This window comes from Aulonocara sp. 'chitande type north' Nkhata Bay, linkage group LG12, assembly GCF_057382095.1.
Source record: "Aulonocara sp. 'chitande type north' Nkhata Bay isolate Kocher_YH1m ecotype deep benthic linkage group LG12, A_spYH_male_GT1.1, whole genome shotgun sequence".
In the NCBI taxonomy this organism is placed as follows: Eukaryota; Metazoa; Chordata; class Actinopteri; order Cichliformes; family Cichlidae; genus Aulonocara; species Aulonocara sp. 'chitande type north' Nkhata Bay.
In genome coordinates, this window is record NC_141355.1 from 17845098 (window position 1) to 17863293 (window position 18196).

The 18196-nt window shown below is 43.1% G+C and overlaps 1 protein-coding gene across 2 annotated transcripts; it reads right to left on the reverse strand.

Annotated features, from left to right (window-relative positions):
• Positions 1-10229: 10229 nt before the first annotated feature.
• Positions 10230-18007, reverse strand: arrdc3a (arrestin domain containing 3a). Of its 2 annotated transcripts, none has more exons than XM_086314011.1 (8): positions 17491-18007; positions 15533-15614; positions 15266-15413; positions 14871-14973; positions 14454-14710; positions 13685-13841; positions 13444-13586; positions 10230-13345 (listed from the first exon to the last, which is right to left on the reverse strand). In XM_086314011.1, the coding sequence occupies exons 1-8, from the start codon at positions 17768-17770 to the stop codon at positions 13277-13279; spliced, it is 1239 nt and encodes a 412-aa protein (XP_086170137.1). In that variant the 5' UTR covers positions 17771-18007; the 3' UTR covers positions 10230-13276. The 2 variants fall into 2 exon arrangements, with proteins under 2 accessions (XP_086170137.1, XP_086170138.1); XM_086314012.1 differs by having other exon boundaries at positions 15533-15685; positions 17491-17631.
• Between the last annotated feature and the right edge of the window lie 189 nt (positions 18008-18196).

The window sequence follows — 18196 nt, forward strand, 5'->3', positions numbered from 1 at the left end:
AATAACGGCCAAAAAAGGAGACGTGGCTCGACACCTCCCATCCGCAAATTCCCACAGCAGGCGGATTGAAAGAAGCTGTGCGGCTCAGAGCGGGGGAGACTTCACAGCTTCTGTTTCTGATCACTTTTTATTGTATAGCTATTATTAACAGTGTCCATGGTATCGTGTCCATCGAGGGGTTGTAAAGGCAGAGCCCTTATACAGCCAGCTGGACTCTCATATCATGTCACTCTTGTTCTCACTGTGCTGTTTGGCTGCCCCGATATCTGGGATCTGGGTGCGTAGGCATGTTTTTATCCATGTTGACATCCATATAAAAGTCAGCGCATTGACTCTCGTAACTCCTCTCATACTCACCAGGGCCACTGTGCTCACATTTTCACAAACCGAGTGCTCATTAAAGTCCTCCATTTGATCCAGACTAGCACAAACCTTCCACATGAGGCTCTCTGATTGGCTGTAGTTTTGGCTTAGAAACATGATAAGGTTGGCAACTTTTCTCGTTTCAGAAGCAAAGGAGTGAAAAAGTACACATGATGCCACCTACGTTTTTAATTTCATCCCAGGGCAGTCGAGACGTAATCAGGATAAACGGCCTTTCCACCTAAATGAGCAATTGTAGTTTGCCTAGGGTGGAAGAGCATTTTCTGACCTCAGCGGTGAGCGTGTGAGCGCTCTATAAATATCACATTCTAGATACAATAAGGGGAAATTTGGGCTTCCAGGTTGGCACGCCTGACTGATATTAGACTGTAAGAGGATGGAGACTGCATGAAAAGCAGAGAAGAAGCACAGAGAGGAATGAAGGGACATCAAGGGAAACTAGTGGTGACCCGAGTGTGAGACAAATGACCTTTACAAACCAACGGAAGTCACACATCAGAGAGACAGGCACAGTGTAACTCTGTGTGTGTCCAGCCAGACTCAGCTGGTTTGATCCGGCTGTTCTGTATCGTGCCATGTTGCTGCTCCAGCCCAGTTACGCTCTGACTGCACACAAGAACAATATTGTTTGTTGTTGCCCGTCAGTGGTGAAATGTCAGATTCACGGCGGGACGGGGCAAGACGTGAGGGTTTATTGAGGAGGAAGCCGACTGACCGAGTTACACAACGGAGTTAGTGTTATAAAAGGGAATGGCATAATCAGAACAGAAGTTAACTTTTTTTATTATTCCCATTCAGCCCGTATGTCCCTCTGTTTCTGTCACTCGCGCTCAGCGACACGCTCTCAGTCCAAGATCTGTCCTCTAGCTCAACCAGCACAAACTCTGTCACGTGGGTGTTACATATTTGACTGGTACCACGAACATCTTTACCAGGAAGTTTTGCTCCGTGTTAAGACGATCTTTTTATATGCCGCATGCTTTGGGGGTCACCATTTTTGCAGTCACCCACCTGTTGTTTCATGCTGGTTAGACTGTTGCCACCGGAACTATTCTGATTCGCATCCCAACTCATTCGCTTCCTGTTTGTGTAAGCAGAAAGCTAAATATTGTCATATCGTCATGGTTACAAGATGAAGGTGCTGGTCTCTTAATAATCATTTACTACCTCAGCAGCTCAGTCCCTTCAGCTTATGTGTGTCTCATTAATCTTTTGCTCAGTTGCTGCAGGCGTTTATATGCAGTCCCAGTTAGTTTCACCCAGTCTGCTTACAGCGGCCATCCATCAAGCAATTTTCTTCCACTTAGGATAACAGTGGGGTTGCAGCCTACCCCTCCTGTCACAGGGCGAGAGATCCGGTCCACCGTGGACAGGTCAACAGTCTACCCCAGATTTAACCCAAAGAGACAGACAACCATTCACACTCACACCTACGGCCAGTTTACACCTAACATGCAAATGTTCGTGAGACCATGGGAGGAGGCCAGAGCGCCCAGAGAAAACTGGGAGAACAATCAAACCCGACACAGAAAGGCCCCGGCCAGCCTGTGGATCCAAGCCCAGAGCCTTCTTTCTGTGAGGTGACAGCGCTAACAACCATCCACTTACACACCTCACTGATTTTCACTGACCGTAGCTGAGAACAGAAGCAACTTTCAAGTCATTCCTATGATAAGACGAGTCAGCAAACGAACTGTACAAGCGAAGTGAGTGTTTAGTTCACCTGACGCTTAACTCTTGAACTAGTAGACTGTTGCATAACCTTTTCTCATGTTGCACTGGCCCAGTTGCACTCCCACAACATATACAGAAATAGGTTTGTGAAGATTGTGGCTACAGTGTTGGGGCGTTTTAAAAGTTGGACAGCAACACAATACGACTCGCCTCATAAATGATCCGTATCAGATATTCTCATCGCTCAGGCGCGGGTACCAGGACGGGCCGAGCGGAGAGGGACCTGATCAGAGGTCAGACTTATGTGTTACACATTCCTGCCTGTCTGCTCAGCTCACAGTCATGATAAACGAAGCTCTCTGCAGCAATGACTACTGCAGCTCCGCTCATTCAGTTGCCAAAAACTGACTCAGATGAAATGAGAGAGACCTTTTAGTTTTCCCTGTTTTGTTTTTTTTCTTCACCGGGCAGTCGCTCCAAATGATTAAATGAGTCATGGAACTGGTGCAGACCAGCCCAGGCTGCTCTTGTCCTAAAGTGACTCTTGTGTGAGTGTGTGTGTAGTGTGTGTGTGTCTCTCTCTTATAGGAAGAAAAAGTTAGAGCACAGAGAAGCAATTTTTTTTCTTTAAGAAATCTAATATCTAACTTCACACTTCTGAGGCAACCCTACAAAACAAAACAAGAAAAAAAGAGTTAGCGATACTGACTTATCACACCATCCACAGGGGTTAATTTGTGCCGTGAAGGAACAACAGTGTGTGTGTGTGTGTGTGTGTGTGTGTGTGTGTGTGTGTGTGTGTGTGTGTGTGCAACCACATGTTTAAGAAGGAGGCAGCCTGGCTAAAAAGAAAAAAGTAAGTGCTGTTAGTTCCCTTTATGCTATTGGCTGAGGTCTGTCAGCTGAACCATGGAGCCATAGTCCAGCTCTGGTGGTGGTTTCTGGTTCAGAGATTTATCTTTATTTTAACAGGAGCACCCACTGAGATCATGGGATTTTGCTGGGATACAATACGCCGCCTTAATAAATCACAACAAGAAAAGTAGCTTCCATAAGTTTGACAGATCTCAGAAAGTTATAGGAATTAGTTTAGCCGCATCCTCCCTCATCTCCTCACGGTTCTGTCTGGAGATTTAGCTTAGCTCTCAATCATTTCACATCATCTCAAATGATAATTAGAATGAGAGCCTTACTTGTTGTTTTCTGCCTGCTGCTGCTGAATCTCTCAAGGACAGGTATGCAACGCTTTTCTTTCTCTGTAAGGGAGAAAGGGCACTGCATAAATATGTTTGTGCAACAGCAGCAACAGGGAGGGGAAAAGTTTAATAATCATGACTTCTTGTAGGTTATTTATCTGTTCTGTGACACCGGTCTGTTCCTTGTTATTATAGAGCCAGCTCAAACCCCATTAACATTTCATCAACTCGCACTTTGTTATGATTGATATCCTTTGTGGCTTTCATCAAATTGTAATTTGGACACAGCCAAAAGTGTTGCTAGAGGACAATTTGGATGCACTCATTCTTATGATGACGCACGTGTTTTGCTTGCATTTGTGTAAGGGTGTGTGTGTCAGTGTGGCTGTCTGAGCCACCTGGCCATTTCTATCCGTTCTCCTGGATTTAGCTTTACAGACACCAGCTGGGCTGACAGGCAATGTTGTGTACATGTCTGTCCCTCTGACCCGAGTTTCAAAATATGGGTTCAGAAAATGCCAACTGTCCAGTCCAGTTCAGACCAGACAGATGGAAACTTCTGGAACACGAGCTGGAGTCCCAGGATACCTGGCAACAAATTTAAGGACAAGAAATTTAAATCCTGCGATTATTGATGTTATGCACCATTAATAGCGTCTTGATTCCTGCAAGGTGTCAGGAAGCAGCTCTGTTAAGTCTCAGCAGAGAATACAACAAATAAGCAGCTCCTCTAAAGAACTAGTTTATTCTCTACAACAAGACAGGCAGAGGGATTTATAAAACGGTTGAACTGTTGAAGTATTGGCCAGATCTTTATGAAAAAAGCCTCTGTTTTATAATTGTATTTTCCTGCTAATATGTTGAATATTCATCCTGAGGGTTGTTAAGAGTGTCTTGTTTTGTTCTAGAAGTACAGCTCCATGATGATCTTTTGAGTGCAGCAGGATGTCTTAAGTGTGTGTATGAGTATAGATTCAAAACATCAAGGCAACTTTGCACTTCAAGCTTATCAGCATCCTTGGAAACTTTTACTCTGGACATAGAAATGCTGGCCCAAGAAACAATAGTCTGTGTTAGAAGTAAACAGATTTTTCAATCCCCAGCTGACATACTTTTATACAATATTAGATCTTTTTCGCTAGAGCTCCTCAGTTGATACATTTTGTGTATATCTGCAAGCCACAAACTCACTCGAAAGCCCCTTGCAGACTTATAAACATCTGTAGTTTCCCCTGTGAGATGTATTGTAAGACTCACCCTGTTTACAGCATTGATAAGGACTTTTATGGACATCACTGAGCTATCACCAAGTGGGTCCTAAATGAACGGATACACTATATGTTAGAGGGAAAAAACGGCCACAAGATGTTTGGATACTACTGTGTTCCCAATGTTTTGATCCACAAACACATGCTTTATCACCACGTTGGAGAGCACTTGAGTGTGACATTTTATAAAGCACACAGCAACACAACTAACGCCGTGCAGTGTGCAAATATCACAATAAAAGTGTTATAGCATGCAGTAGTGGACAAAAGGGGGTAGAAAGAAAAAGAGAATTGGGGAGGCGACTGCATCATTTAAGCTATTTTTAAATAAAAGGTCATCACCATGGCAAGCACGTTTGCTTTGCAGGCGGAATTTTAAAGGACAGCTTATAATTTGCCTGGAAAGAATGTGAATCCAGTGAAGAGGAGGGCAGCAGAAGTTGGAGATTAGAGGAGGAGGGGCAGGCAGCGCAGGGACAGAAGTGCTGGGATGGACAGACGGGGTGAGGGAGGCAAAGGGTAGGGAAGAGGTGACAGATTGGATGTTTGGAGGCAGAGGGGTGGAATGACATGGAGAAGTGACTGGAAGGCTCGGACAGGCTGCCCACCAGACAGCCCCGCCTTTTCTGTGCCCTGATGTACCTGTTGTTTTTTAGGAGCAAGACACACAGGAGGGTGGGGAGAGGAGAGAGAGAGAGAGCTGAAGCTGAGCAGGGACTTTGCACAAGAGCAGAGAAGGGGGATGGGAGCTGTGCTATGAGTCAGCCGTGGCTAAAAAAGGAAGCTGAGCAACTTCCACTGGGGGACCAGCTGGGTAAAATAAGACAAGTGGTGAAACAGCACTCCTCAGCCTGACCTCTCATCCCCCTTGAAACAGAACATAAGGGGGCCAAGGACTTTCGGAAAGAAGTTGTATTTCAACTTGCATAATTCCTGCTTGATGTCGCGTACTATTAGTCACATTTTATATGTTACAGATTTACTGACCAGCACTTCATATCAGACATTAAAAAGGATGTTAGAACAGCTTTATTGAGAAATATCTTATGCTTTTATGCTTCCTCCCTGACTGAATACAGTTATGAAAGACATTACAGATATTTTCTTTTTTATTAAGCAGCAAATTAGGGACATGTCATCAATTCACCTAGATAGAAACTCTAGTATCATCGCTGTTTTTATGGCAACCTTTTAGTGTCCTTTTACAGGCTGCAGCAGAATTTCACTCGCTCTGTGTTAGGTGACATAACAGAGGGGGTAGAGTGTCACTGGTGAAGTCCCCTTAAGCCTCCAGAATAGAGCAGAGCACCCGGCATTGCTCACCGTGGTGATAAAATCTAGTAATGTGACCTGTGTGGTATAGCTCTTCAGTTTATGTTGTGCAGTGCATTTCAAACATAGAAAAGGTATAGTCAAGTCAGGTTCACTTTGTTTTTCTCCTCAGTTTCATGAGAGTGCCCTAAATCATCGATCTTTCCGACATGGTTATCGTACCATCTCATGTAGTGTTGCCGTGACCATCTGGGCCTCTGCAAGCCTTCACATACTTCAAACACATCTGGTGTTGAGCTAAGACTGGAAACTACGAGAGTGAAAGAAAACAGCGTGGATGCACAAAAAGCTGGAAAAAAGAGAGCGGGGGAGGGGAACTTGTTCAAGTACAATCTGTCCAAAATGAACCCCGGGTCACTCTTTCCCCCTCGTGGCCTGGCTAACACTACTGGCTTTGTTATTCTTCTGCAGTCTGCAATCAAGCTGTTATTTGAGCATCTTGATATAAAAGACACTTTACAACTGGATTCACAAGTGCATATATAGATTCAAAATCCCTTCTTTAGGTCACATAGACTATCTGTTGGCACAATTAAAATGACACAGTAAATCTTTATCACACTTAACTTGATCTCTACTTTTTGGTGATTTTGGCTATTGCTGCGGGAGTCACTCATAATCAGCCTATTTTGATGATTAGTTCTGAGGATGTGCTGGCAAAGAGATGCACAAAGTGTGCAGGACCTTTCCTACTTAATGGCATGGCAAAGTTGTGGTGCTGCACATGAGTGGCAAACATGCCAGGGGACTCGGGTGCAGTGTGTGTGTGTGTCTGTATGTGTGAAGGATGGTTGGAGGTGGAATGCTGACCATGCTGGGACTTTGGTATGGCATGGATGGGAGTCTTGGCATAAGAACATAGCCCACTGTAATTCTGGCTATCATGTTCCTGTCCTTACTAAACATGGAGACCCACAGCAGCCCACCCAGCTCCACTGAGAACATTTAAAAGGATTTTCAATTAGCACCATCGTTTTAAATTATGTGTGGTCTGTGTGTCAAGGCCGAGGTGGCACAGACACAGCCAATTTCAGCTCATTTAAAAAAAAAAAAAAAACAATTATGTTTTCTTACTATAAACAGACAGATCAGTGAGGTGAGAACAAACTCTGGAGACCCGAGGCTGGGATTAGTCGAGGAATCTGACATCTGCCTTTCATGGAGGAACAAACTTAGTCAATCAGGCTAAAAACTGACAACTGACATGTATTGTTTAATCACAGCAGCAGCTGCTGCTGACATACATGCAATTTTTAATATCTATTTACCGATGTCATTCATGCAAGGACTAAAGGTCCCCATGAGGTTTAGCCTAATATTCACCAATCTGCCACAAGATTAAACCCGCTGACAGGTGAAGCAGATAAGTCTGGTCATGCTGTTAAAATGCAAAGTTCTGCTAGCAAAACTCTGTTCCCAGCATTTCTGTGAATGTTATTTAACATGCTGGCTTCCTACCTAAATGTAGTTACAAGCCAAGCACACATCCACCATGGCAACGGCACTCCCTGAAGACAGCTGCCTTTCCAAACTGCACAGATTCCAGCCCAGTCAAGCTTCTAGACTTGACTGGAATCTGTGGAGTGAATCTCCTGGGAAAACCCCAATCCATGGACCATGAGACAAACTGGATCCAAAAGATCCTCTGGCAATGCTGGACTGCCAGACAGATGACCAAGATACAGCGTATCAGAGATGCTTTCATGGCATTAAAGTGGGTCTGCCCAAAAGAAGGCAGGTTGTTTTAATGTTGGAGCTGTCCATCCATCTGCTTCCGCTTGTCCTTTTCAGGGTCGCGGGGGGCGCTGGAGCCTATCCCAGCTGTCATAGGGCGAGAGGCGGGGTACACCCTGGACAGGTCGCCAGTCTGTCGCAGGGCCAACACACAGGGACAGACAACCATTCGCACTCACGTTCATTCGCACATTCACACCTAGTGACAATTTGGATTATCCAATTAACCTATCCCCACAAGCTGCATGTCTTTGGACGGTGGGAGGAAGCCGGAGTACCCGGAGAGAACCCACGCAAGCACGGGGAGAACATGCAAACTCCACACAGAAAGACCCCGGCCTGATGTTGGAATTGAACTCGGGACCTTCTTGCTGTGCGGCAACAGTGCTAACCACCGTGCCACCGTGCTGCCCTGTTGTTGGAGCTGTATCAAGCAAAATCTCAGCATAGTAAATGAGGAAATTAAGAGCTTTGTCCTACCGTGTGGCTACTTCGTTTTTGGCTGTCTGGCTTTCTAGCTCTTTCTTTGCTACTTTCTTTGTGCTCAGTAATAAAAACAGGTGGAGCTCTGGCTGAATTTAGCTGCTGGCTAATGTTCACTTTCATGCAGGCTGTGTCGTCTAAATTCTATATCCTTCCAGAATATCTGGATCCCTCTGTCGCTGAAAAATGTACTGTTTTAATCTTCATGCGAGCATGGTTCAGTGACATGGCAACTAGTTTAGAAAATAAGGTTATCCAGTTACAAATGTGATGTAGAAAGGCCAGAATTTGTGAGTCTATCTGTAGTAAAATGTGTTTGTCTTGAGAGAAAAGGGTACACTTTAATGATAACTACACAGTAGCTCAGTTCTGTCTGTCAGCTGCAGAGGTCAGACCGTATTGCTTAGATTATACATGTCTGTATTATACTAAATCAATGTGTGGATCATGCTGAAATGCTTCTCTCATTTTATAAAAACAGTGGTCATAATTTTGAGTTTCTGAGATACATTTACGCCTATTCCCAGATCTTTGCTTTCATTGCAGTATCAGACCTGTGGCTATGCTGGCTATCCAATTGTTTCATAAGAATGTGTGAGTTCACGTCACTGCCGCGTTCCAGTCCACTCAGCGTGTGTGTGTGTGTTTGCATTTCTATTATGTCACAGTGATGATGTGACACTGGCAGGCAGGCTTACAGGGGCCTCAGCCCCAACATCCCCCTCCACGCTGAACATGCCTAGTCACACCAGGTTGCCGAGAACCTCTGGATCACACGGGGGCTTCTGGGTAGCGGGATTATCCCGTGAGAGGAAACAGCTGAGGCCTGTGTAGCGTCAGCAATTGCTAATCAACACTCTCACCACACACACATGCATGCACACTGCCACAATCTATGGTTTCCCTTAGTTATCCCCTCCTCCTTTTTTTCTCCCCAGTCTACAGGGGTCACAAACCCACAAAGGCCCGGGCCCACAAAAGTCAAAAGGGGCCAGGGGGGGATTGAGGGTTGAGAAGAGGAGACAAAGAGAAAACTGAAGTGCTGGGTCAAAGCTGGCCGGGCTGCTGAGTCATCACTGAGGCTGGCTTGAACTAATACTTTGCAAACATTTCCAGTAAAAGTTGATGAGCTGTCTCTTCGAATTTGCCTTGTTAATTTTGGGAAAGAAAATTGAAAGCGGTTCCTTCATTCCTCCGTTTCTACTGCACGTCACAGAGCTTAGAAGTATCAGAAACTGTGAGGTCCAGTTCTGCAACAGCATCAACGTTCTTCATGTCAGTGAGATCATTTGTGCATCTTGTCCCAGCTGGATTTGCGACAAAAACAGAAGGCCCTACAACACATCCTTTCACATCCGGCGGGATCGAATTTGTTGAGCTCACTTGTGCACACATGCACATAGTTTGCAAAGAAAAATCAATTAGTAAAAAACTGGGCTGACGTAAAATGCAAGTCGATGCATTACGGATGAAATTGACTTACTGGTCTGCAAAGAGACTGTTAAACATAGTAAAGAGGTCATGTGTAGACAAACCACCATGAGAGCAGCACTATGAAGTTAGAAAGCTGCAAGTTGTACAAGTTAAACATTTATCTGAGTTTAAACAACTAGGCCCAGTTAACTTTGGCAAACTTTAACACTGATGTCTTATTTCAGGATAGACTGGGCTAAAAAAAAAAAAAATACTGCAGTATTTTAAAAAAAATTACAGGGAATTTGAAGTTGTATTAACACAAATGTTTTTGGTTTTAACACAAAATGTGTGCATCGTCCAATATCTTAGTACTTGTGATCCAACTAAGACCCATTCAGTGTCCTTCTCAGTACCTTGTATCTTTTGCCAGAAAGGATCAGTGCTACCTTCAAACCACCTCTAGGGGCAGTGTTGTACTACTTTTCAAGAGATGATTGGCTGCCTGTGTGCTTGTAAGTCTCTTGTGACCCATTTGTATAGATTTTTTTTTTTTTAAGTAAAGCACTGGATAATGATTAGTCATTTAAACAACATTTGCTTTTGTATTTAGAGGATGCTTTGTTGTGATCAGTTGTATATGATGGCAGTCAGTGAAACGCAGGAAAGGTGAACAAGTGTGCAACTACTGGCCTACACTATTGCGTGTACAGCTTTGGAGGGAAAACACACACAGGAACCACAGTTGTGTAATTTAGAACAAATGTTTATTCAAATCAAGAGGAAGAACTAGACGAAAGGTTAAAGCATTCAGAACATAGTATATTCATAGAATATCAATACATCATCGTGATGGAAAAAAAAATGAAAATGAAGAAAATTCTTTGAGTAATATTGCACTTTGTTTCCAAAATGTTTCAGATCCCATCTCCTACATCCCATCTCTCTGAACATTTCAGTTCCTGCCTTCTTCAGGTCAGGAATTTAGCTTAGTTTTGACACTGGACTACTCTGAGGCCCAAGCAAATGGACTATGGAATTGACCCACCTGAAACAAATATGTAAGCTTATTCATTACCGCGTAGCTTGATTCAGTTTCCCTAAGATAAAAGCCCCAACAAAGAATCGCAAAACAAGTACATTAGTTACCACAAAAAGAAAGTGTTTTGTCCCAGGTTACATAAATGTTTCTTGAAGGGAGAAGGGTGCTGATCAACAGCTGCCACTCCCTGGCCTGAAGGGGATCAGACAGGTCAGGGAGACCAACCCAAAAGGTTGTTTGTTAAAATTATAAAAACCAACCTATCAATGCCCAGAAATACATGGAAAAAGATAATAGTCAACCCTCATCAGCTTCAGAAAAAAAAAAAAAAAAAAAAATGACACAATCGAGGCCTGTCCAAGATGTCTTTTTTTGTTTCTTTGTTTAAAACAACCCTTGCTTTAAATGTCTTTTTTCTGACTTCCCTTTTTGTCCATTTAAAAAACAAAAAAACAACCCCCCCCCAAAAAAACAAAACAAAAAAAACAAAACAAAAAAAAAAAACACGGAAAGGTCTGAAAACATACAAGTGTTAAACAAAGAGAAACGAGAACAAGAGTTGCAGAGACATTGAAAAATGAAGCATCATGATCAAGTCCTTTCTGTGTCAAGGCCACTAAGATAAGATCACTTTAATAATCTGCAGTTCGCTGAGCACTGTCAGAAGCTGTACGGTTAGTTGCCAGCAGGATCTTGATAAGAGCATGCACACACCGAGCACACACACAAAGTTGCCTTAGCTATGTTTTGAAATGTAAACTTAGGGAGAAAAAAAAAAAAAAGAGTTACTAATCTTAAAAAGACTGAATAATGCATTTGCGTCCTACACAACACCACTTTACTTAAAAATCCTCTAACACATGGTTAATACCAAGTAGTTATTAAATCCAGACCTTCACCACCGAATGCTACTTTTTTTTTTCTTATTTTGTGTTTTTTTTCCTTTCTTTTTTAAAGTGCTGCTTGTCATCTTTTCCTGAATATGCTGAACCTCTGTTACAGCTGGTCTTTTATCATGAATGAGTTAGGAAACCAATGTATTACTCATTTCAATTTACTACTACTACTGCTACGACTACTACTACTTGCTCTGACCAGCATGAACAGAAGTTTAGCAACATTCCCAGCATTTCATTTGTGCTGAATTTACTTTCTTATTTCAAAAATATTTTTCCATCTTTTCTTCTTTTTTTGGAATTAGCATCCTGGCTTCACTGGTCTGGTAAAGTCTGTAATGGATGAAGTGGGAAAGTGCAGCAGGACATAAAGGGAATGTGATTCGTCTCAAAAAGAAAAAGCTGCCTCGCTCCTCTGCAGGTCTGCCTCTCGTTTTGGTAGTGAACAAAAACTTCATTATTTTGTCTAAGCAGTGCAATTAAAACAAAAATCTCAAAACTTTATCTTCTCTCTCTCTTTTTCCTCCTTTTAACAAGTGAGAAGACCACCTGAGACAGTGCTAGTCGGGCAGTTATGCAAGCCTGGCTTGCCCTGAGATTAGGAGTAGAGGGGCTGCAAACAATTAGGGTGAGTCCCTCAATAGGGCACCACTTTATGTCTCACACACACACACAAATTATACACACACCCACGCAAGCAAGCGCTTTTCCCGTCAGCTTCAAATTGAGTGGCAAAAGTCTGCAACCCTGCTAGTCCAAATCCAGAGCCACCACGAAGCTAAAATTGTTGCAAGCTTTTCTGTGACTGGAGCGAATACGAGAACAGAATAACAAGGAGGGAAACCACAGATTCAAGCTTAGGAGGCAATGTAGTTTTAAAAAAAAGAGAGAAAAGAAGAAAGCTTCCACATAAAGATTAAGTCTGTTGTACAAGTACTGTCTGGTTGTTGTTAGTCACAAGAAAATGAAAATTCTTAAACAACTTAAACAATTTCAGTGCATTGTTCTTGTACTTTTCAGTCTTCGTTTTGCTTTTGCTTTTTTAAAACAAATCCTACTCTCAGCGATACTCAGAGTGATGCAGATTTCAGTCTCATAGTCTCATAGTCTGGTGCGTTGCAAGGCTGAAACTAAACTATTAGTGATTATTTTTTAAACTCTCATTAAACAGAGCCACACAACTCAAGTAAAGAACAAGATGTGCAAAACAAATCCATAAATGAGGCAGAAGGACCTAGTATTTGCTTTTTTTTGATGACTGATGCTGCTGCTGAAAGCTTACTTTCAGGACTATGGTGGTGACACCTTTTTTTCTTCATCCCATTTCCTTAAGGTGAGTTCTGCTGATGAACGGACATGACAAGTTCTGTCCTTTGTGAGAGGAGCTAAGTCCTTATGTGCCACAGGTACAGAAGAGTCAGGGGTGAAGAGGAGCTTGGCAGGCTGAGCCGTGGCGGTTCTTCCTCGTCATCGTCATTGTCGTTGTCAATACCATCACCAGGGCTCGCGCTACTAGAGGGTCTTTTTTTTTTTTTTTACCCCGCCCTCTTCGCATACAGAATGGATACATGTTCATCTGTACATATGTCACCCTCAGCAAGCTGACACAGGAAAGGAAAGACACCCGGAACTGGTGACTCCCATTTCTCTTGCTGAGGGAAGGCAGGAACAGATTCGTCCAACCTGACTCACTCGTTTTTGTTTGGGTTTTTTTGGTTGGATATTCTTGTTTTTCCTCTTATTGTCAACAGCATTTTGTAAATGCTGTCAGCTGAGAAAATAATCAAAGCTGAGCCTTACAGCTAGGCTTCTTTGAGTTTCCCCAAACATCTCAGGGGAATTGCTGGGATATCCTCAGCGTGATGGGCAAGCATCAAGTCTGCGCTCCTCTGTACGGCTGGCATGATCTGGGTTAGGATCAATCTAGAATGGGGGAAAAGAGGGGGAAAAAAGGTGTTTATTCAAGGAAACAAACTGTTTTTGAGACTCTAAAGGAAGGTCATTTGCCATTTGGTGCTTACCTCAGAGTACAGGGGAGGGGGCTGGAAGCGGAATTCGTGAATATAGGCAAAGAGAGGTCCGTCCAGCTCCTCGCGGGCTGCTGGGACATCCAGACAGCTCTGTCTCTGCTCTTCCGTCACAATTTCAGCGTAGCTTGGAGGAGCTGCAAATGAAGACGAAACAACACTTCAGCATTCTTGCGATTACGATCCCTTGATTAAAATAGAAAAAGATGCTTCATGACAATGAGATCAAACGTACCTTCCGGCCTTTCAGGCAGACCCATGCCCAGCCAGCTCATGCTGCACTGGCTGCTGACGCTGGAGGTGCGGGAACCAAATGGGTGAAGAGGGATGGTTCCGATGACAAGAGGCAGGTTCAGGGACAGGTTGATCGCTCCAGGTATGTCTACATACACCTGAGCACAGACATAAGAACACCACAACCGTTTAGCATATGCAAAAAATAAAACAACATGTCATACAGGGTTATAAAAAATGTAAAAGGGCTATGATCAGTCTAATAAAAGGCTCTGGAGCTGAGCAGTCAGCATAAAATGAAATGGCTCCTATATCTTCTCAGAAGTACTCGAACCAGGACTGGGTTAGGCATTAGTTTGACAATATGTAGGTCACTGTCATGAGATCAGTTGCTTACAAAAGGTATAAGCAACCTAGCATTTCTGTTCATGGTGTAAAGCAGGTATAAGCACCCTGATGGCAGGTGCTGCCACAGATATTCTGGGCTAATGCTCTTAGCTGCATGTGGAGATAACAACTGGTGCAATCCAAGGCCTAGTTTTGGCAATGTGAGCTGAGTCAGCCAGGTGCTTTACCAGAAGAGATATTGACTTAGTAGGAAATATAACTTCTACAACAGAATGGCACTTAAAACAAGTAATAATGTGGTGGTGGTAAGGTCAGGGGAGTGTACTGGAAGTAGCAAGACTTGTGTTTCCAAATCTACAATATCTGGATATACACTGAAAGATTATGTGAAAGTGATCTAAACGCCTCATTATTGTGCTCACCATGAGAGAGTACTCCACTCTGATAATGCTGCAGTCCAGGATGGAGGGGGAGACTGGCGGGATCTTCAGCATCTTTCCGTTCCACGTCTCCGTTTTGCCCGAGGACAGAGATTCTCCCCGCAGGTTAGCCACCAGCTGCTTGACATCCTTCATCTTCCCTTTGGCGTAGAAGGTCTGAGTCTGGTAGATGGCCGCCTTTGGCACGACCATGCGTGATGAGCAGTTCTCGATCTCAGCAAAAATCTGGATTGACTCCCCTACAGAGTTAAAAGGACAGGAAGCAAGTTAGCTGAAGTTTATCTACATTTATTTATCAGGTGTGTTTTTGATAATCAATGCAGAAGCTGCAGGGACTTCCACTTACTTATCTGGTTACGAGATAGCTAAGAAAGTCATTAATTATTCACTTATTCTTACCTGGGGTGTATCCTTTCCTCTCAATTTTGGCACTTAGGGAAATAGGACCTGAGGTGCAGAACCAACAGCAAAGTGTCTTATCTTTTGTGCCGGCCTGTGGTGACTGGGGAAGGTGGGGAAAAATAAAGACATTATTTTTTGCCACAATAAAAGCTAGATTGATAATCAAACACTCCATAGTTATAACAATAAATAGCAGCCAAATGTTTTCAACACTTGTTCTGTATTTATTTTTCCATGATTCAGGGTGTCTACAGTGTAACCTGCTGAAATTCCCCATAATTAGGAAAATTATGCCCTAAGTGACTCATACTACGTTTTTATTTCCTTCATTCAGTGCCATCACCAGCTAACAGGCTCATTCACTGGTCAAGTGAATTGAGTCATAAGCTTACCAGCAATAATGGAGTGTTGATGTCAATGTGCTCAAAGACTGTAAATTCTTTCTTGGTCTTCATGGGTAGGAGCCATGGCCTGTGGAGTTCTGCCTTTACCCAATAGCGCACGCTGCCATGTTTCCCTTCGAAAGAGGTAGCCAGAGGTCTGCAGGAAAAGAGCAGAGCAGGAGAGAAGGGAGAAATAATGTTATAATCACAGTACAGCCAAAAAAAACCCCCAAAATAAAATAACTGCAAGTCTCCTAATATTTATGAAACACTTACGTCTGTGGAAGCTCAAGGCTGAATGCATACTCATGTCTTCCTGAATGGATAGTGGTGAGTCCTTCCTCCGAGTTATCATCGTCTGAAAAACAAGGAGGACAATAGTCCAAACACATATATACCATACCTGCGTAAAATGCTCTACGAAGGCATCTGAAAGTCATACCAGAAAAAAAAACAAAACAAAAAAAAAAAAAACACAGGGTGGGGGAGAAAAAAGAGAATAAAAAGGAATTTACTATAATATCTGGCCGATTTAAAACTTATGTTAATGTATTGAGAGATAAACAGTACACCAATATTTAGAGGAAAGTAAAAGAAGTTGATTGTTTGATGGTGTCAGAAACTGAGCCCTTTTCCCTTCCTTCTTTCTTCTAGTGTTATTCCCAAGAACAATGAAGTGAATCAAAGAGATCCAATGTATGATGCTAATACATTGAGGCTATTATGGGCTGTGTGGAGGTTCGACAAAAATCTTAAATCTGCGCTTTAAAAATAAATAAATACTACATTTAAAAAAAAATCGGGCACAAGTACAGGAAACTTAGAATTTCACTGCCTAGCAGAAGAATGAAATGTAGTTTTGGACAGGGTTGTACAATTCGAACTGCATTTTCTTTTTTTTTTCTTTTTTAAAAATACATGAATATATATTTTTTTCAGTTAAAACACAAAGAGTGATTTTTGTAAAGAGCTAGGGTGCGCTTCTGCCAGCTCAGCACTCCCTCCCTCCCTCCCTCCAAGCAGCAGCAGCAGCCGTGTGGTAAACAAGTGCAGAGCTGTCACTCAAACGGCAGACTCCAGCAGGAGGAGACCGGCCTAAACCGGAGCGAGCAGCTTCCCACAGCCACCCAGCCTTCATTACGCATTCACTGTGCGACACCGCAGTACCGACCTACCTACTACACAGCAACAACGTATCAAAGAGCATACTCCGAACAAAAACTGCAGCAATTTCTCCACTTTAAACGACAATCTTTCGATTTTATTAAAATTATTTTTTTTATCGCTATCATTTTATGAGTTATCATGTTTGCTTAAGGGCTGAGCTAGTATATAGTTTTCATTATTATTATTATCGTAACGGTATAAATGTTACCTTCCTTAACTGTCTGGGTTTCCTCCCCCTTTTTTGCACTAAAAAGTGCACTAAATAAAAGTACAGAAATGACCGTTGGTTAAGCACAGTTAGACTGCTAAACACACCTATAACAAGACAACATTTCGCCTAGCAGAATACACGTTTACCAAGGGTTTAACCATAGGGATAAGTATAGGAACAAAGTATCAAGCACTGCAACTCCTTATACGTTTCAAACCGCACGTACTTTCATCTGGTAGCTACATTTTACAGCTTTTTTCCCCCTTCACCGAAAAGTTGCAGAATTTTCTGTCTGCAGGGTAATGATGTCATCAGCCACAGATGAACATCGCAGCCAATGGCAGGCAGCCGGAGGTAGGGGCTTGCGTCTTTACCCCGCCTCTCCCGGTCCAGTTTTCTGAACAGGATTGAACCGCTTTGAACAATAGGGGGAAACTTAAGAAAAGCTACAAAGAAACACTCTTTAAGATGTGGTTCTGCAATGAAATACACTTACAGAGACTCTAAACACTGCTTTATTTCTCTGGGCCTAATAAAGAGAAGCAAAAACAAAACCAATCTTACGCTGGACGTTAAATACATCGAGCAGAGCTGCTGTCATTCATTCTGACACCTTGACACAAACAAGCAACCACGGAGCTGTATGTTACGAGCGTAAAAACATCATACATACAAGCGCCGTCAGAAAATGCAGCATTATGAAAGTTGGTCAACTTTTTAATCGTGTCTATCACTCTTGTTATCCTTCAGCTACACCTTTCATTGAGCCCGAGGCCACTAAGAGCATCTCACCCATCAGGTCAAGTGAGAAGCAAGAACTTCTGCAGGAAAATAAAATCAAAAAACAAGTCCTCACCTCTCTCGTGTCCGATTAGGATGTCTTTGTGGTTCAGATATTCCACTTCTTCTGTGTAGTTTTGCGTGTAGGCAGTGTTGGATCCAGCATTTCTCGATTCAGTCCAACGAACTTTTGCAAATCCTTTCGCGTGGATTTTGAGAGATTTCACGCGGATTTCTCCGGTGACTTCGATGATCACCCTCCCTGAGACGCAGTCCCCGCTCGAGAAAACGGGGACATTGCTGTCATTGAGACAGTCATAGCTTACTGTGAAGCTCTTTACCTTTCCTAGCACCATGGTGGAAAGAGGCTACACAGACCTTGAAATACTAAAAAAAAAGAAAAGACTCAATGAAGAAATATCTCATAGAGCCGTTTTTCCGGACACTGATCAGTTTACCACCTCTGCAAAAAGCAGCAGGCACGATCAGTGGCTTCTTCGAGGGCAGTTCATTGAGATCTAGTAACAGCAACTGATGCTGTTATCATCTGCCTATCTGCTCGCTAGTCCCAGTCAGACAAGGAAACCCCGGTAGCTCAGCGCACTTTAAACGACTGCCAGTGTGGGGAAAAACAACCTCTGGGCGCATGCGCGGGGCTTCACTGCCCCCTCCTTCCGCCTTCTGGAACAAGTGTGGCACACAACCAGATGATAAGTAAAGTCAAACAGCTGAAAGACTACACAAAGAAATGTTCGCCAAAAAATATCGTTCGAGAGGAGAGG

Coding starts and splice junctions, on each gene's coding strand:
- arrdc3a (XM_086314011.1), bottom strand. CDS start 17,770: ATGGTGCTAGGAAAGGTAAAGAGCTTCACAGTAAGCTATGACTGTCTC. Junction 14,711..14,870: donor GAGGAAAGGATACACCCCAG/GTAAGAATAAGT, acceptor TTAACTCTGTAG/GGGAGTCAATCCAGATTTTT. Junction 13,587..13,684: donor TCTGCCTGAAAGGCCGGAAG/GTACGTTTGATC, acceptor CTTCATTTGCAG/CTCCTCCAAGCTACGCTGAA.